Source organism: Palaemon carinicauda, chromosome 2 (assembly GCF_036898095.1).
Source record: "Palaemon carinicauda isolate YSFRI2023 chromosome 2, ASM3689809v2, whole genome shotgun sequence".
Classification (NCBI taxonomy): Eukaryota; Metazoa; Arthropoda; class Malacostraca; order Decapoda; family Palaemonidae; genus Palaemon; species Palaemon carinicauda.
In genome coordinates this window covers 57,477,940-57,498,479 of record NC_090726.1, presented here as the reverse complement: position 1 = coordinate 57,498,479, position 20,540 = coordinate 57,477,940, and the positions used below count along the sequence as shown (strand labels likewise).

Genomic DNA, 20,540 nt, shown 5'->3' with positions numbered 1-20,540 from the left:
AGGTGCAAAACTAGGTTAGTTGAATTAATTTATGATTCGCACACTAAGTGAATTAAGTGTAGGGGTTGTGAGTGCTCTAGAGAATCTACTTGTGATGAAAGGATTGGAGTGAACAACAGTGGAAAGTTTCTGTTTCTCACTCGAGGAAGATATTTAAGGATAGGAAGAGGAAGGCGGCTCTCAGAGCTGAAAGTAAGACTAGTTTAGCTTCTTCGGCTTCTTCTATCGAAGCTCCTGCTCCTATTCCTTCTTCTTCTCCTCTTCCTTCTCCTTCTCCTCTTCTTTCTCCTTCTCCTCTTCCTTCTCCTTCTCCTCTTATTATGTCTTTGATCTTGAGTCCTCCTACTCCTGCTCCTGTATCTCCTTTGCCAACTTCCCGTAGAGTTTCTCCTGACACCATTGCCAGACTCGAGTCTAAGTTTGAAAAGAAATTTGATGTATTAGTTAATACGGTGATGCAGTTAGGTTTATCTGTAAAGTCTTTCATAGGAAAGACTTCTAGTAAAGTGAAAAGTGTCAGTGCAGTGCATCTGAGGGGGTGGCTGTTTGTCTCGATAGTTCTCCTAGACGAAGGTCACTGTCCCGCTCTCCCGCCTTGGGGAGAAGACGTACCGTAGGTCCAAGTGAGACTGTTGGGGTTTGCCCACAAACAGTCGCTTCCTCAGTCGATTTTGTGGTGCGACCACAGGATTCGACTAAACATCATTGGAAAGGTGTGTCGTTTGGTGATCAGTTATCAACAGAGTCGAGTGATTCGCCCTCGGTTAGACATCGTAAGTCGAGTGATTCGCCTTCGGTTAGATGTCGTAAGTGGCGTGATTCTTCAGTCTCACGTCCGTTGAAGAGACGTTCGACTGAAGAGGTGTTCTCTTCGCCTCCTGTGAAAAGGAACAGAGAAGTAGATATCGCTCGCCCGTCATGTAGCGTAGCTACGCGGACTTCGCCTCGTTTTCTTACATCAGCGACAGTTGCCTTCGACTTGGTTGTGGAACGACCGATTCTCAGTTCATTGAGATCTTTGACTCATCAAACTGTCGAAACTTGTCCTTCGACTTCGCATGCGACAGATAATTCGACTGGCGTGACACCTTCCTTTTCAGGAAGATCTGGCATCGGACTGGCTTGGGGTTTTGTCATGTGCTGACAAATCAGTTCGGGATGGTTGCGATGAACTGGCCTCTCTCTTTGCATTTGGGACTCTCAAGATAAGACAGCTCTGGTGTTTGTTTTAAAAGGAATCGCTTCGTCTCAGAAGTCCGCCCTTTTGTTTTCTCCTCTCGACAAGGGTCATCTGTTTCCAGAAGAAATAGTGACCAAGATTCTTTCCGCACTAGAGAAGAAGTCTACTAATGACTTGCTTGCACAGTCTTCTAAGCGGGTTAAACCCTCGACTGTGGCGACTACCACCTCGGTATCACCTTTGCAGAAGAAACCCTTTCGAAGACCAAATTCAATATGGAAACGACTCGTTCAGTGTTGGAATCCCTTTATCAAGGGGACTGGATGGTATCCCTGGATATGCAGGACGCATATTTCCACATTCTGATTCATCAGAACTCCAGGAAATATCTTCAGTTTGTGTTTATGGGCAAGATCTAACAGTTTCGATCTCTTTGCTTCGGCCTCTCGACAGCACCGCAAGTATTTACGCGAGTGTTGACTCCTCTGGAAAAGGGGTTACACCTGGTCAGGTTACGCTGATCCCTCGATTTGTTCAAGGGAAAATGAACGTGTTGGCGGACGGACTAAGTCGCCTTCTTCAAGTACTGCCGTTAGAATGGATATGTGGCGCGCAGGACCATATTGGTGCGCACGACCAACTGGGTGCGCTCAAACAGCTAGGCGCACGCAATTAGTTGAAGTGCACGAACAACTCTTATGACAGAGTTTTTCGAACTCTCGTGGCGCGAAGTGTTCATGAGTGCACATGAGGTTTACTCTTATGACAGAGTTTTCAAACTCTCATCCTGTGAATTGTTCGCGCGCGCCCATCGTCATCAAGAGTTTTACTATGATGACAGAGGGATGCCTGCTGCCTAAGGGCTTACGAATCTCTACAGGTAACTATGACACAGTTCCTTTGGGTCCTGGTCACATAACACCATTCCTGAAAATTCCGTCAGGAATAAGCGACAGAGTTCCTGCGGGTTCTCGGCACAACATTCCTTAAGGTCGTGAGAAAGGTATTCACAAATAGATTCTGAACCCCTAGGTTTTCATCCGAATCTTTCGGTTTCCGCGATCCAGAGGTTTCTGAAAACTCTATGGTCGACCTCCCCCCCTCTACGAGATGGGTCTTCCAAAGGTGTGACTTGTTACGTCAATCTACACTCCCAGCTGATTACTATATCAGCTAGTCTGGTTTCGCCAGCACCAATCCTTTCGTTTTCGAACGAACCACCGTCATCTTTCCTCCTCCTTCCCACTTCGAGTGGTTTGGTTAGCAGACGGAAATGAGCGAGGAATTAAAAATTATTTACATTCCAGTTCATTTCCCTGGCAGGCCTTGCCTGATTTAGACGGTAGTTTTTCTCACTAGCGAGAAAGCGTTCGATGGTAACCCCTTCATGTAAGTGGTTGATGGCAATTATGTTTGGCATTCTTGAAGCAAACTCCCACATACAAGACTTCACCCTTTTCGGGAGACTTGTTCCTGAGAAGTTCTTACAGAACTTCAATGGGTGTTGTTTAAACTTCATGAAGGCCGTAGGCCGTCCTGGAGCGTGCACTCTAGCCAAGACAAAACCGCGAGGTTATTGTCTTAAACTCGGTTCTACCGTTTGATGGAGGCAGCCTCCCCCGTCATTGTACCCTGGGTATAACGACTTGCTTTTTACACGATAAGCTTCCGAGACCTTTTTATTCTATCCTTACAGGGTTATTGTTTCGAACAATTAGTCCCGAAGGAACGTTGTTAGCTAACGTTAAAAGAACGATAGTAACAGCGTGGGTAACTTTTCATTACATTTACGAACGTTTTCAAACTCCGCCCACAGGTAACCAGACATCCATTTCTGTGTAATGAACACTGGCTAGCTCCTCATATAAAGAGGAGGGGTAAACCAAAGGTGAAATGATCGCCTCTAAAACTATATTTTGTTTGAGAACATGTTCGCTCTCATTCAAGAAAATATTACAGTTAGTCAACGATCAAAATTCTTTCGGCAATAATGTGGCAGCTTTCAAGAAAAACTTGTAGACTTATCTCTTTGGAAAGTGTTATAATAGTGATCAGAAAACTATTAAGCCTGAATACAAATGCTAGTGAATAACTGAAAAGATACAGAGCAAAATATAAACTGGAAAGAAATTATTTTCGCACATCAAGGCCTGCCTGAACAGACTCTTAGTGTCTGATGGAGGGCGAGAAATAAACCCCTAAAGTAAAAGTAAGTAATGTTGCGATTCGTCACACATACATTATTCGCGCAACTTTTCTAATCCGTGGCCACGAAAATTTGTTCTCAAAAACCTGACAGACTTGATAGGCCAGGAAGAAGAAGAAAGACTCATGTCCCGTGCGGGCATTGAGATATTATCTCCGCAGAACAGAGTTTTCTGAGAGAGTTAATTGTAGAAGCACATTCTCAAGCTAATGACGCAGTGTTTCCTTTACTTTCGAGCGGTAGCAACTTCTCTCGCTTTTCGACACAACTAGTCACTACCCGCTATCCTGCAAAGTACCCGTTGGGAGGTCTAAATATGTGTTTGCTACGCATTATTTGAAAGAAATCGAAACAGTGTTTGAAGATTGTAAGTTTCTCGGTCCACTTTCGGTAGCTGGCATGGTGTTGGGAGGAACGACATAGGGGGTTGCTTCCTCTGTTAGCCTATGTTTCGCCTTATACCAAGGTTGGCGAGTTAAAGGGAAGCCTGGGGGTACAATGTACCTGGAGTACTCACCAATCGTTTTAATGTTAGTTTTGGTGGGTACAGTAAAGGTTTTTGTTTCGGTGTAGGTGACAGTTTTTTCATGTTGGTTATTTCTGGTCTTAGCCCAGGGCAAGGGCGATATTTTTTTGTATCTTCGTTCAGTCAGCGGTGAACACCATGACTAGGAGGATCTTCCACTCCATGTAGAGGCACCCATTGGTCATATTCCAAGCCTTCTACTATGTAAGATGAGCACCGACCAGAGGCAGTATTCTCCTGCAGTAGCTCTCTTACAAGATAAGGTACAGCAGGCACTAACTGCTTTTGGGTATACTTTATTTTCAAGAATCGTATGCGATTGTTGAAGTAATACTTACATCCACACCCCCCCATCCTTGCAATGGGTAATCAGCTGTATAATTGTTCGGTAAGACACTGCAATAAAAATGGATTTTCATTATAAAATGAAATTTTAATGCATACTTACCGAACAATTATTAATTAAAGCTGGTGGATGGTTGGGCAGAACAAATTGATGTTACCTGGACAGTTGTACCTATAGCTCCCTCGAGTGGAGGGAGATGACGTCGCCTACATCAGCGATGGCGGCGCCACCGCAGTAGTTTTGAATCTATAGTCTGCCATTCGTAGGGAACCTACAGCTGTATAATTGTTCGGTAAGTATGCAATAAAATTTCATTTTATAATGAAAATCCATTTTTATAAACCATGTCAACTCTTACAAATGTGTTATACTCTCTTAGAATATTTTTAAGCTAAACTTAATTTTACTGTCGGCACATCCTTATACGTACATAATTGAAATAGTTAGAAAATTAGAACACTCACCAGTGAAGATACATAAACTCCATCCTTACAATGGCTTTACATTTTAAACTCAATTCTCGCTTAATCGGCAGCCATTGTAGATCAATTAGTATAGGAGTAATCCTTTCTCTAGGTGGGACACCTTTTATCAGTCTTGTTCCTCTGTTTATTATGTTTTGTAATTTCTTGAGTTGTACTTCTGGTAGATTGTAGTAGATGGAGTTACAATAGTCAATTCTGGTAATTACATAGTTTATCACAAGTTACTTTTTTATGAATGCAATATTTCTTAGATGATAACGAGGGGTTTTTACCACATTATTTATTTGGTCATTGAGAGACAAGTTGCGGTCAAGAAATATGCCTAGGTCACAAACTTTACTAGATATTGGCACTGAGTCATTATTTATGTTTATTTGAATATCACCCAAGCTTCTCACACTGTTTCTCTTTCCCACCACTGTAAACTCAGTTTTGTTTTCATTTAATTTTAGTTGTGTAATTGTCATCCATTCTCTAACACTATCAAAGATTCGGTTTAGAGTTTCAGTAGTGTCGTCTATATCATTTATGGAGAAGTAAAATTGTGTCATCCGTAAATAATTTGAACTTCAAACCATGCCTTTGTAGTATTTTCAGTAGACCAATAGTATAGATGCAGAATAAGATTGGACAAAGTACACTCCCCTGAGGTACCCCTCTGTTGAAAGGTTTATATGATGAATGAGTTTCCTATTTGCACACTAATTTCTGCCAACCAAGTAGTCTTTCAGGTTTTCGAAAGGTTGATTTTCAACGCCGATCGACCATAGATCATTTAGTAGCAGTTCATAAACAACTGTATTAAAAGCAACACTAAGATCGAGTAATATTAAAATACCACATTTATTTTCATCCATCATTTCCAGCATATCATTTACAACAGAATAGATGGATGTCTCCGTAGAGTATAGAGTATAGAAAGGTTGTCTGGCGAAGCTTCTATTACTTCTAAGTGACTGACTAGTTGTTCAAGAATTATGCATTCTAGCACTTTTGAAAGAAAGGATACATTCAAAATATATTTATATGAGGTTAATTCCTGGTAATCCAGAGCACTTTTCAGAACCGGTGTGACTATAGCCATTTTCTCAAATTTGGGAAACTTACATTCATCAATGCTTGAATTTGCTATTCTCATAATTATTTTGGCCAGATTAGAAAAGTTTTTTTCTCCAATTACTTCAGATATTGCCATAGGATCAATCGAGCTAATTGGTGTCCAGGATACTGATCAGTGTGCTCTGATTGGTTATGTCTCCTTTACCAGCCAGTAGTGTGACTTGTACAAAGTCACCTGGGCAAGCTAGAGAACTTTCTTCATTCTTCCTGAGTTTTCCTTACGGACACTCAATTCTTTGTACTGTATCACCTATGGTACACTAAGCACTTTCTTCTTCCCGACAAACTATACATTGCATTCTTGCTACCTAACTGAATTTCTGTATTTTTATTTATTTCTGTAATTTATTAATTTTTAGGCCCACAAATTACTATTTTTAAGAAGAAATAAATAAATTCTTAAAAATATAAAGCTTATCTACCTTCAAAAACCTGCAGCATAAAGAGGAGTCTGCAATATAGATTTACATGTAATATATTTATAAATCCACAATGTACCGAGGGAGGGATAGGTGAGTGTTGTTAGTGATCTCAAGTTTTGGTACTGGATGAATTTGTTTTTCTTTTCTTAATAATTAGTTTTTTCTAACTAATACAAACAGTTCCAGTGTAGCTGGAAGTCGGGTGTTGAAATTTATAACGAGGTTTCGGTAGTTACTGGCGGTTGGTGGGCAAGGCCAGCCCTTTTGCCACGAGTTAAGAAGATATAAAGGGAAGCAACGAGCATGATCACTGAAACGTCAGATTTTTAAATATACTTACCCGGTGAATATATAAAAGCTGAGCCTCCGGCGGCTCGACAGAAAAACACACAAAAACTCGCGAGCGATCGCTATGAAGGTTGCGGGTGTGCCCACTAGCGCCAACTATCGGCCAGATACCGCATATACATGTAAACAGACCCAATTTTTCTCTGTCGGCCTTAACGACAAGACGTATCAATACTCGCTGTATAACCTGGAGTTTTCTCAACATATTTGGTGAAGTACTTCCTTTTGGTTTGAGCTTTCGCAGTGCAGGTGTTTTATCTTCAACTTAAATCTTGAACTCGTTTTTGGATAGATTTAATTTTTGATGACTTTGGATTGTTTTTTGGACTTTCTTTGACTTTTAAATGGCCGACCCTTCCCTTAGTACGGAAGTGTGTTTTAGGCTTTTAGCAATTATCTTATCACGTTATAGATTAATTATAGATTTTCCTCTATATATTTTATATCTCAACCGCCTTTATTAGGCCTCTTCGATTAGCTTTCCATTTATAATAAACATCAAGATAAATTTTAATGATTTGTTTATATGCGACCTTTCCTATTCCTCCTCTAATCCGAGAGTAGGCGGTCCTAACTTGGAAACCGAAGTTAAACAACGTTGAGCCCTTTCAATCGTAAATAACTTTTACAGAGCAAATGATTTAAAACTTATTAAATGAATATTTTTTAGTAGATATTTTATGAAAGATTTTCTTTGAATAGTCTTCGTACTGTTTCAAAGATGAACTAACGTTTAGTTTATTTATGCTACGCATTTTGCGCTCTATCGTTACGATAGAGAGAGAGAGAATCACGTTTTCACTTTGCAGAAAGAGTAAATCGATTCTGACGTTTTGTTCATTCTTCTTTCTAACTTAAATGTTTTAAATACTATTTTAAAGGAACTTGTTAATTGAAAAACCTTTCAGTTTTTTCCTTTGGTCAAATAACCTGTTTATTGACAAAAGGTAAGTGGGCTCTTCTCTTCGGTGCGAAATCAAGAGAGAGAGAGAGAGAGAGAGAGAGAGAGAGAGAGAGAGAGAGAGAGAGAGAGAGAGAGAGAGAGAGACGGAGAGAGAGAGAGGAAGAGAGAACGTTCCGATCTTTATTCTCGTCCCAAGCGAGTAACGTTGTTCTCGAGTCAGTTTCTTACTCTCGTCCCTAGTCTCTGTACGGGGAGAAAGGATAAAACGTTTTTAGTTTTTATTCTCGTCCCAAGGCACTGTACGGTGAGAGATTGAAAACGTAGTTTTGAATGAACTAGTGTTTAGTCTCCTTCCCAGCCACTGATCTTTTTATCTTAATATATGTTTACTGTTTTTTGCTTGTATTAATGTGCTTACATTATACGACTGATTTCGCAATTATAACCTTTTGATGAGGGTAGAATTGCGTGCTTCAGGTAGAAATCAGTTTTATTCATACCTAATGTGAATTGTTGAAAAATTCGATTTCAGTGAAGTAAGTGCAAAACAGAAAATCGTAGTGATAAAGTGATAATTGCGCAAAGTGTTATCAGTGTTGCGACCGAGGGTTCGTCTGTTCGTGCCTGTCGTTCGCCTAGTCCGAGACCTCTTGCAAGCTCCCAAGCCCAGGGGAGAAGTAATGTCGTACGACTTATGGGTTCGAGAGGACTTGATCAGCGAACAGACGTTCCCTCTATGGTTTCAGGCGTGTCTCATCAACACCGCCCCTACCATAAGACGAGCGAGACGATTTTCTCCTCGTCATCCGAAGGCTTTTCGCATAAGAAACCGTGGAACAAGGTTTCGAGGCCCTTTAAGCGAAAGTCAGTCCTTTCAGGACAGGTCCAGCGTCCTGGTTTTAGCCATTAGGACAGCTTTGACCCTATGCAGTCATTGGAAGACTGCTCGCTGCCTAAACAAAAGCGTAACACAGGCTCCGAGAGTCTTTTTGTAGGCAAGGTTTTGCAGTCACAGACGTTACCCTCGTCTCTTACCGCAACCATTCCCGTTGATCCTAAATGGGTTGTACGGCAAGACATGCAGAATAAGCTTGCCTCTCTTATGGAGGACTATTCTGTTGAGCAGGTTCACGATGATCCTCGCCGCTTAGCTGATCGAGATCTTGGCCGTCAGCCGCCCAAACGAACCTTTGCTCGTCCTGTTGACATTGACGTTACAAAGTCACGTCAATCGTGTTTTGTAGAGCCTCACTCGATGCAGTCCCGTGTTGACTCTCAGCCGCTTGTGGACGTTCAGCCGCTGCCGCTTGCTCTTGTTGACGTTCAGGACGTTCACCAACCAGCATAGTTGACTTGTTTTGACGTTGAGCGTCAAGCACCGCAGTCAAGAGTTGTTTTGACTGCTCAGTCTAACCAGTCAATGCAGTCTCGAGTTGACGTCGAACGTCCTCCCGCACCTGTTGTTGTTACGGGTCAGTCCTTTAAGCAGTTACATGACATAGCGTCCTTGACTGATACTGTTGCTCCTTTGCGTGTGGACTCTGCTTTTCAAGCATTGCCACCACGGCAGGTCTCTCCCTTGCTTGAGACTCGGCTATTGTCGGACAAGGTTCCTTCAGATGAGGAAGTTGCTGATCCCCCTCCTGATATTCCCTTGAGGACTCTGTCAGACGGAGAGGAGCCTAAAGCTGCTCAGCCCTCTATGGACTTTAAATAAATCATGCTGATTTTTAAGGATCTTTGTCCGGATCTTTTTGTAACTGCTGCTCCTCGTTCGCCTAAACGTCAGAGTTTACACTAGGCCTAGCTACTTCGAAGCAGTTGTTTTATAAGCTAGTGCTCTCTCGCTCTTCTAAGAGAGCTTTACGTTTGCTAGGCGACTGGTTAATCACCAGGAGGAGTTTGGGGGAGACAGCCTTTGCTTTCCCTACTTTTAAGCTGGCTTATAGAGCGAGAGTCTGATATGACACGGGAGAAGTTCTCGGCTTGGGAGTTCCTGCCTCTGCCCAGATAGACTTCTCAAACCTCATAGACTCTCCCTGGCGCCTGGCCATGAGACGCTCCAAGATTTTATGGTCGACTTCAGAGCTAGACCATCTCCTGTTAGGAGTTTTTTTGAGCGTTTGAAGTTTTGCTGTACAATTATGTCATGCATAATCAAGGCTTTCAGGGATGGCTCCAATGATCTGACAGCCACGTTCTCTGCAGGAACAAGTCCCTCAGGGATGGCTCCAATGATCTGGCAGCCATGTTCACTGCAGGAGTACGTAAGAGGCAAGTGCGCTCAATGTGTTCATTGTCAAGACAAACTTCACGATGAAGTCTACCAGGCTGTCTTGACAGCATTAATGGAAGGCGACTGGATGGTCTCTCTCGACCTTCAGGAGGCATACTTCCACATTCCTATACACCCGGATTCCCAACCGTTTCTGAGGTTTGTTTACAGGAATGTGGGGTACCAGTTTCGAGCCCTGTGCTTTGGCCTCAGTCCTGCTCCTCTCGTGTTTACGAGGCTCATGAGGAATGTGGCAAAATCCCTCCATCTATCGGGGATCCGAGCCTCCCTGTACTTGGACGACTGGCTTCTCAGAGCATCGTCCAGTCTTCGCTGTCTGCAGGATCTACATTGGACGTTGAGTCTGGCCAGGGAGTTGGGACTTTTGGTCAACCTAAAAGTCCCAACTGATCCCATCCCAGATTATTCTATATTTGGGGATGGAGATTCGCAGTCCAGTTTTTTCGGGCTTTTCCGTCTGCCACCCGAATAGAACAAGCCCTGCTCGAAGTCCAACTAATGCTGAAAAGAGAACGTTTGTTCAGTCAGGAGTTGGAACAGTCTCGTAGGGACTCTCTCATCCCTGGAGCAGTTTGTCTCACTAGGGAGACTACACCTTCTGCCTCTCCGGTTCCATCTAGCCTCTCACTGGAACTAGGACAAGACGTTAGAGACGGTATCATTCCCAGTCTCCGAACCAGTAAAGGCATGCCTGATATGGTGGGACAGCAATATCAGTCTGAGAGAGGGACTATCCCTAGCAGTCAAGAACCCAAACCACGTGTTGTTCTCAGACGCGTCGGATTTGGGTTGGGGTGCGACCCTGGACGGTCGGGAATGCTCGGGTCTGTGGACCTCAAGTCAGAAGAGCATGCACATCAACGGCAAGGAGCTATTAGCAGTCCACTTGGCCTTGATGATATTCGAAAGCTTCTTCGAAACTAAGTGGTAGAGGTCAACTCAGACAACACCACAGCTTTGGCGTACATCTCCAAGCAAGGAGGCACACACTCCTTCACGCTGCTCGAGATCGCAAGGGACCTTCTCTTATGGTCAAGAAATCGAGGCATCTCCCTGTTGACGAGATTCATCCAGGGGGACTTGAACGTCTTGGCAGACTGTCTCAGTCGGAGGGGTCAGGTGATACCCACGGAATGGACCCTCCACAAGGACGTGGGCAAGAGTCTTTGGGCTACTTGGGGTCAACCCACCACAGACCTCTTTGCCTCCTCGTTGACCAAAAGGTTACCAATCTATTGCTCTCCAGTCCTAGATACAGAAGCAATCCACATAGACGCGTTTCTACTGGATTGGTCTCTTCTGGACTTATATGCATTCCCACCATTCAAGATAGTCAACAAGGTACTGCAGAAGTTCGCCTCTCACGAAGGGACAAGGTTGACGTTGGTTGCTACCCTCTGGCCCGCGAGAGAGTGGTTCACCGAGGTACTTCAATGGCTGGTAGACTTTCCAAGAAGTCTTCCTCTAAGGGTAGATCTGTTACGTCAGCCCCACGTAAAGAATGTCCATCAAAGCCTCCCCGCTCTTCGTCTGACTTCCTTCAGACTATCGAAAGACTCTCAAGAGCTCGAGGTTTTTCGAAGGAGGCAGCCAGTGCGATTGCAAGAGCGAGGAGAACTTCTACCATTAGAGTATACCAGTCGAAGTGGGAAGTCTTTCGAGACTGGTACAAGTCAGCATCTGTGTCCTCGTCCAGTACCTCTGTAGCCCAAATCGCAGATTTTCTTTTACATCTGAGAAAGGTTCGCTCCCTTTCAGCTCCCACGATTAAGGGCTACAGGAGCATGTTGGCTTCGGTCTTTCGACATAGAGGCTTAGATCTTTCCAACAATAAAGATCTCCAAGATCTCCTTAAGTCTTTCGAGACCTCTAAGGAACGTCGTTTGGCAACTCCTGGATGGAACTTAGACGTGGTCCTAAGGTTCCTCATGTCAGACAGGTTTGAGCCATTACATTCAGCCTCCCTGAAGGATCTCACCCTCAAGACACTTTTCCTAGTGTGCTTGGCTTCGGCTAAAAGGGTCAGTGAACTTCATGCCTTCAGTAAGAACATCGGCTTTTCTACAGAAAAAGCCACTTGTTCACTTCAACTTGGTTTCCTGGCCAAAAATGAACTGCCTTCTCGTCCTTGGCCTAAATCTTTTGATATTCCTTGCTTATCAGAGATCGTAGGCAACGAACTGGAAAGAGTATTATGTCCTGTTAGAGCTCTTAAGTTCTATTTAGCTCGTACTAAGTCATTACGAGGTAAATCTGAGGCATTATGGTGCTCAGTTAAGAAACCATCATTGCCTATGTCAAAGAATGCTTGTCATATTTTATCAGATTTTTAATACGAGAAGCTCATTCTCACTTGAATGAGAAAGACCGATGTTTGCTTAAGGTTAAGACGCACGAAGTTAGAGCTATAGCAACCTCCGTGGCCTTCAAGCAAAATAAATCTCTGCAAAGTATTATGGACGCGACTTTTTGGAGAAGCAAGTCAGTGTTCGCGTCATTTTACTTAAAAGATGTCCAGACTCTTTACGAGGACTGCTACACACTGGGTCCATTCGTTGCAGCGAGTGCAGTAGTGGGTGAGGGTTCTACCACTACATTACCCTAATTCCAATATCCTTTTTAATCTGTCTCTTGAAATGTTTTTAATATTGTTTTTTGGGTTGTACGGAAGGCTAAGAAGCCTTTCGCATCCTGGTTGATTTGGCGGGTGGTCAAAGTCATTTCTTGAGAGCGCCCAGATTAGGGGTTTGATGAGGTCCTGTTGTATGGGTTGCAGCCCTTAATACTTCAGCTCCTGGGAGTCTTTCAGCATCCTAAGAGGATCGCTGGGCTTCGTGAGGAAGACAGACTAATAAGGCAGAGTAATCGTCTAAGTCAACTTCCTTACAAGGTACCTTTATATATTTGGGTTTTGTTATGATATAACTGTCAAAAACTCTAAGCATATACGCTGTAAACTTAATTAACTCTGGTCTCTACCCACCACCATGGGTGTGAATCAGCTATCATATATTCACCGGCTAAGTTAAATATTTAAAAATTATATTTTAATTATAAAATAAATTTTTGAATATACTTACCCGGTGAATATATAAATTAAAGGCCCCCCCTTCCTCCCCGATAGAGACCCAGCGGGATGAGAAAAATTGGGTCTGTTTACATGTATATGCGGTATCTGGCCGATAGTTGGCGCTAGTGGGCACACCCGCAACCTTCATAGCGATCGCTCGCGAGTTTTTGTGTGTTTTTCTGTCGAGCCGCCGGAGGCTCAGCTTTTATATATTCACCGGGTAAGTATATTCAAAAATTTATTTTATAATTAAAATATCATGTTTCCTGATAACCAATGATCCTGACACCCATGAGCTTCTTCACGATCACTTCCTAAGGCACGATCACCTTGGAAGAGATCTTATTGTGATTTGCCACGCACATGATCACATTGTGCGTTGCGTGGTATGCACGCTTCTCGTGTAAAATGATCTCCACGACCATTTCAATGTACCCTGTCAGTACCACAATTGGCTGAAGATATATGATCTCATGAGAAGGTTAAACCCTCTACCTCAAAAACATTGTCTAAGTGCTTAATTTCCCCAGTATGTAAGGAACACTCTATACATGCACGATCACCAGCACACACACGAACACAAGCACATGCTAATTCAAAAGCATGTACATGTTCGCCGATATGTGCACGATTGTCATCTCAATCATGTTCTCGTGCATGTACATGAGCGATGGCTTGTACTCGTTCACTTATTAAAGTAAAAGAAACCAAACGTACCAAACGTTAAGGATCTCAATCTCGTGGACGAGATCAAGAACACAGTCGACAGTTGGAGAAAGTAGAGTCACAACTCCCTTTTCTAAAGGGGAGGGACCTTCAAAGGCCCCAGCCCTTCCAGATCAACTGCTTCCCTGGCTTCTTCATCCCATCCCAATAAACCAGTGCCGAAGAAGCCGACAGTGAAGCCCAGATCACGGTTGGCTCTAGGACCCTCCACATGGAGTAAGGTTGGGGACCATGCTCCACCCTTTTTCCCCAACCCAGTTGTGTCAGGAAGGATGGTAGAGTAAGGTGAGGAGGCAGGGCCTGCTGAGATTGGCAAACCCCTTCTCCAGCTGCCACAAGGGGGGGATGCCTGTCAAGCCATTGGGTAATGTGGCAGCAATACAGTACAGAAAGTTAGATGGTAAAAGTCCTTTGTGACAGTTACTCCCTTCCTTTCATTAGCTCTCATTCTCCCCTCGCTGACTCTCTACAACTGTCCTGACGTACCCTCTGGAATTGCTGATAGAACTCGTCCTTTAAAAGGAAGTGAAGGCGATGATGGAGAAGAATGTGATAGAAGTTGTCTGAGATGGGTCTCCTAGCTTCACCAGCCAACTATTCCTAGTGGAGAAGTCTATGGATGGATGGAGACATGTCTATCTCTTTGAACAAGTTTTACAAACTCAGTTCGAGATGGAGACGTCAAACAGTTTGTGCAGCCATGTGGAAGGATGATTTAAGGCTGTCAATCTCAAATGGCAATCCAACAGAGAATACCTCCGCGTCTTCCTAGTGGTAGTCGTGTACTAGTTCAAAGTCACCAAGTGTTCATGTGAGTGTTCACCCTGGTTTCAGGCATGGCTCACTTGAACGGGATTCACCTGCTGTGATATCTCGATTAGTTAATTTTGTTGTCCTCAAGGAGATAGTTGTTTCAGGATCTAGACATAAACTTGTAGCAGTGTTGGTTCTTGGTGATGATGGGTTATTGATTGACAGATGATATCATTATTGGAAATGCTGTGTAGAAATTAAAAGTACCTGAACTCATGGGTTTCCTTTATGCACACTGAGTCCATGCTTTGCATGTTGAAACATTGGCCCTAGAGCAGGGGAGACAATATTTCTTTGGTAATTTATCATATTGGATTCCCTGTTCCAGCCTTTTACTGGAAGAGTCTTGGAAAGCACAAAGCAATTAACCCCCAAAGGTGCAAGATAAAAATTATTGTAATTTGTGACCGGCCATATGAAAAGATTCTAATATTGTTTCTAGGAAACGTTGTAGGAATTTGATTGGCCTTATATTAAAATAAGCTTAAATAATGTTAATTTCAATAAAGTGAATTATTTTAGTTTGGAAAATAATGAAGTATTATATAAAATTTCTGATAATCTGATAACTTTCTCATTAAAAAAAAATTGCACTTTTTTTAAATACAAGGCTCTTCAAAGGTATCATAACTTTTAAACCAAAATGAGATTTCCTATTACAGCCAGTTAGATTGTTTAAGTTGAAGGCTTGATATGCCAAATTAGACTTGTGTTTTGCTGACTGCAGTGTTTTGATTATGAATGGAAAAAGAAGGAAAATTAAGCTGAACTTGTTTCATGTTCTAATTTTATGATATCTCTAAAGAGCTTTCAGTTAAAACAAAAGGCAAATTCTTTTCATTCACAAATGAGAAAGTTATAGATAATTATTTCTTCAATAAACAATTAAATCTTTTAGTACCTCACTTTTGTCTGTATGATAGACAGGAGGCAGTAACGGAAATTTTCAAAAGGAGCATTGTATGTGCAGGAACATAAAACTGGTTTTATTTAGTGAACGACTGGAAGAAATTCTTATAAAATTTCATGCTATAAATTTGTTTATACAAAATTTGCGTTAAGTAAAATTACTGTAATACACATAGAATATAGCTGGAGAAACTGAATAAAATGAAATAAGGATAATGGGGAATAAGAAAGGGAATAACAGTAATATAGAATTAGGAAAGAAATATGGGGATTAGGAGTAAACATGGACTAAAATACTGTAAATGGTAAAAATAAATGAATAGCAGAAATGAAAAGATTGGTGAAAATGAAATAAAAGAGTTAAGAATTGAAGAAACCTTTGGGTTAACATTCACTTACCCTGAAAGGCAACTTTACAGCAGCCTACTCTACTGAGTGGTGATTTCCTATTGTGTTAACGACCCCAATTCCACTAGCCCAAGTTAAGTAAATGGCCCCAGGAAATAGTGTGATACTGGGCATGACCACTGGGCAAGGGAATCCAACAAACAAACAAACTGCAGGGGAATTTGTTTCATTCAAGCACTTCTACCGTAATGCATGATTTATGATCAGATGAGGTTATGGGAGAAAAATCGAAAAAAAGATTCCAAACATTTTTATTTTGCACAGTTGATAATGAAAAAACAGTCATAATGGAGAAAATAGCAGAGTTGAGAACCTACATCTACAAATACCACTACCAATTGTAATGGAAACTAATACAATGACATCGGAAACTTGAAAAAAAATTAGCATACCATTAACCACTGAAGGCAACCATTTCACAAATGGGTCCACTGACTCTCATATAAGAACCCTTCACAGAAAAAAATCAAATCAATTGTTCTTGAAATCTGTACATGAACACACACTAAGTCTTGCCACTACATTAATTTAGAGTCTGGTAAAGTTAAAGTAACCCCCCTAAATTCAGGCTCCAGCAATATGTAGAAAAGAATATTTTACATTTAAATAAGAGATCACTGTCTGGTCGACAACTTCACAACTACCTCACTGGCCAACAACATAACTTTCACAGGGCAATCGCAGGCAAGTTGTAACTTCACTGATTTCATGTGATCCATGGAACTTTTATAAGACCCTTGTGTGCTGTTCAAGGGTACTCTGCCATGGCAGTTGTGTGTAAACGCATCACACAACGCACGTATACAAAAATGTCCTTGATGCCATGACATGAATCAGGTGGCATTACAGTCAATTGCATGTGTACTTCAATACAAGCCACGGTATCAAGGGAATTGAGCTGTACCAGTAACCAGTTTTCAGGTTTGTGGCTTTTGTTAACTCTAATACACGTTGAAAGAGGTTTCTGGTTCTCTTTAATCGTGTTAAAAGAAAAAAAATTATCGCAGTCTGTTTACCATCAGTAGAGACTGGTTCCCTACTGAGTATAGGATGTTGCACAAACCTGAAACAAAAGGACAAGGTCATGAGATAATAAGACGGCTGATAAAGAAATTTTAAAGTACTGTACAAAAACTAATAAGGTTAAAAATGAAAATATTTTATTTTAATACTGTACCATGAATACTAGATTTGCCCCCGCTAGCTAATCAGCCCATTTTGAAATTGTGTCATATCTTGCAATAATGCCCTACACAATAAGCTAAAAAATATGCTTTACATAGGATTTCAGTTTGGCAATAGCCTATAATGGAAATTTTGCCGTCGTTCTTCTACAGTATGCAGTATTGTACTACAAAAAAAATTATTATTTCAATACTTGACCATGAATATAGTGCGGTTTAAAAATTTTGCCTGGTGCTTCCAGATTAACTCCCACCATTAGGTGAATTCTCAGTGTATTTTTTTTTTACAATAGTATCAAAAGTTCATGAGCATATAATTAAATCAAGCTATGAGGAGGTTTTACAGTAGTTAAAAAGTATGTTTTGTTCACTTTTATTTTTAATTGGTGCAATATTCTGACCAAATTATGTGAAGAATGTTTAAATGTCATGTGAAGTATTTATTTGTTTCTCTTCCAGAATCAAAAGCTTAGGTCTGCCCTAAGAAAGTACAACATTGCCGAAGATGAATATTTGGATAGAACGGTAACTGTTATTTATGTCATCACACCAACTTACACGAGACCTCAGCAAAAAGCTGAACTTACCAGGTATACTAGATATTATTGATATTTCTTGTATCTATTATTCCTTTTTTTTTTAAACTCCTTGATGTTCATAATACTTTTACTTGAAGCTGTTTGGACTCCAAAATATAAATTTCCCATCCTCTCCCCCCTCTGTTAATCACCACACCATCTGGTAATTGATGGAAACTAACTAGTTGGTGACAACTGTTTACCATCTAATATTCAGTTTATCTCATTGCTGGTGTTTACTAAGATGTCGCTTTTTCATCGCCATCGTACAAATTGAATTTCGAGAATTCATTTTGAATTAATATGCCACAATTTTATGCAAATATTTCCTGACTTCGTGTAACATATACCAGCCAGATTGAATATTCCCTAACTTTATATACTGGTAACATATACCAGCCAGCTACCACAATGTTGTGTTTATGTGTATGAAAAATTTTTTTTCAATATTAAACTTAGCCGGTGATTATATAAGCTGCAACTCTGTTGCTCGACAGAAAACTCTACGTAAAAAATCCGCCAGCGATCGCTATGCAGGTAGGGGGTGTACTTCAACAGCGCCATCTGTCGTGCAGGTACTCAGTACTCAATGTAAACACAGAACTCAATTTTCTCTCTGTCGGGCTACCGGCAATACCTACTAATTCGCTGTTACTAACTGGATTTGTTTTCACAACTATTTGGTGAAGTACACTATTCTAGTTTTGAGCTTTCGCTATGCAGGTGTTTTATCTTCATCTCAAAACTTGAACTCGTTTTGGATAGATTTAATTATGGTGACAAAGAGAGTATGGACTTTCTTTCACTTTTAAATGGCCGACCCTTCCCTTAGACGGAAGTGTGTTTAGGTTTTTAGTAATTTTCTTATCACGTTATAGATCTATATATTTTATATCTCTCCGCCTTTATTAGGCCTCTTCGATTAACTTTCCATTTATTATAAACATATAAAAATAAATTTTAATGTTTTGTTTATATGCGACCTTTCCTGATAGTAGGCGGTCCTAACTTGGAACCGAAGTTAATCAACGTTGAGCCCGTTATATCGTATTTAGCTTTTAAAGAATTTAAAACTTTTTAAATGTAATGTTTTATGAAAGAATTTCTTTGATAGTCTTCGTACTGTTTTCAAAGATGAACTAACGTTTAGTTTTTTAGGCTACGCAGTTGTTGACGTTCAGGACGTTCAACATGCGCTCTATCGTTACGATAGAGAGAGAGTGTATCACGGTTTCACTTTGCAGTAAGAGTAAATCGATTCTGACGTTTTGTTCATTCTTTCTTAACTTAAATGTTTTAAATTCTAATTTAAAGGAACTTTTTATTTGGAAAACCTTTCAGTTTTTTCCTTTAGTCAAATAACATGTTTTTTTGACGATATATAATTGGGCTCTTCTCTTAGGTGCGAAATCAAGAGAGAAAGAGAGAGAGAGATAGAGACGGAGGGAGAGAGAGGAGAGAAAACGTTCCGTTCAAGCGGGTAACGTTGTTCTCGTGTTACTCTCGTCCCTAGTCTCTGTACGGGGAGGAAGGTAAAACGTTTTTAGGTTTTTATTCTCGTCCCCAGGCTATGTGCGGTGAGAGATTGAAAACGTAGTTTATATGAACTAGTGTTTAGTCTCTTTCCCAGCCACTGAATTTTTTATCTTAATATATGTTTTCTGTTTTTTGCTGGTATTAATGAGCTGCATTATACGACTGATTTCGCAATTTCTACCTTTTAATGAAGGGTAGAATTGCGTGTTTCAGGTAGAAATCAGTAAAAGTTTCGATTTCAGTGAAATAAGTGCAAAACAGAAAATCGAAGTGATAAAGTGATATGCGCAAAGTGTTACAGTTGCGTCCGAGGGTTCGTCTGTTCGTGCCTGTCGTTCACCTAGTCCGGGACCTCTTGCAAGCTCCCAAGCCCAGGGGAGAAGTAATGTCGAACGACTTATGGGTTCGAGAGGCCTTGATCAACGAACAGACGTTTCCCTCCGTGGTTTCGGGCGTATCTACCCAAGATCGCCCCACCCACACAAAGACGAGAGAGCCCATTTATTCCTCGTCTGCGGAAGAGGTTTCTCGTAAGAAACCATGGACCAAGGTCTCGCGGCCTATTAAGCGCAAGTCGGTCCCTTCCGCGCAAGTCCAACGGCCCAGTTGTAGCCACTGGGTCAGTTCGGACTCGCTGCAGTCTTCCGACGACTGCTCACCTCCTAAGAGAGGCAAAGCGGTACCGCATCAGGCAGTCACACCGTCTGTTGCCACACCTGCTCCTGTAGACCCTAAGTGGTCTTTGCTGCAGACCATGCAGTCTCAGTTAACGTCATTGATGCAGGACTTTCGTGCGGAGAAGGTTGACACTGCACCAACCTCTAGCCTACAACCAACCACGGTTGTGCGTCCTGTGGACGCTGAGGCGACCTTCTGCCGCACTCCAGCTGAGAGAGTCCCACCACCCATGCGTTCCAGTGTACCCTGCCAGCCGCATGTTGACGTTCAGCGACGCACGGAACCTTCCGTTGACGTTCGCGAGGTACAACAACAGTCTAAGTTGTTTTGTTTTGACGCGGTGCGTCAACCTCCGCATTCTAGAGTTGTTTTGACTGCTCAGTCTAGACAGTCAAAGCAGTCTCGAGTGGACGCTGTATGTCCTCACGCACCCGTTGTGGTTGACAGTTCAGTTGTTGACAGTTCACAGACTGTCAAGCAGTTACATGACGTTGCGTTCTGGTCCGCTACTAATGCACCAGTGAGAGACTCTGCTTTTATCGGACAAGGTTCCTGTAGATGAAGAAGTTGCTGTTCTCCCTCCTACTGATATTCCCTTGAGGACTCTGTCAGATGGAGAGGAGCCTTAAGCTGCTTAGCCTCCTATGGACTTTAATTAAATCATGATGATTTTTTTTTAAGGATCTTCGTCCGGATCTTGTAACTGCTGCTCCTCGTTCGCCTAAACGTCAGAACTTACACTAGGCCTAGCTACTTCGAAGCCGTTGTTTTTTAGCTAGTGCTCTCTCGCTCTCCTAGAGAGCGTT

General features: G+C 41.8%; 1 protein-coding gene across 1 annotated transcript in view; it reads left to right on the top strand.

The window, feature by feature from the left end:
* The window catches only part of GlcAT-I (Glucuronyltransferase I), a 122,086-nt gene that overhangs the window by 51,324 nt on the left and 50,222 nt on the right, over positions 1-20,540 (top strand). Inside the window, exon 4 of the mRNA XM_068356059.1 lies at positions 17,402-17,532. Within this exon, the coding sequence (XP_068212160.1) occupies positions 17,402-17,532 (131 nt within the window). The remainder of the gene's footprint in view (positions 1-17,401; positions 17,533-20,540) is intronic.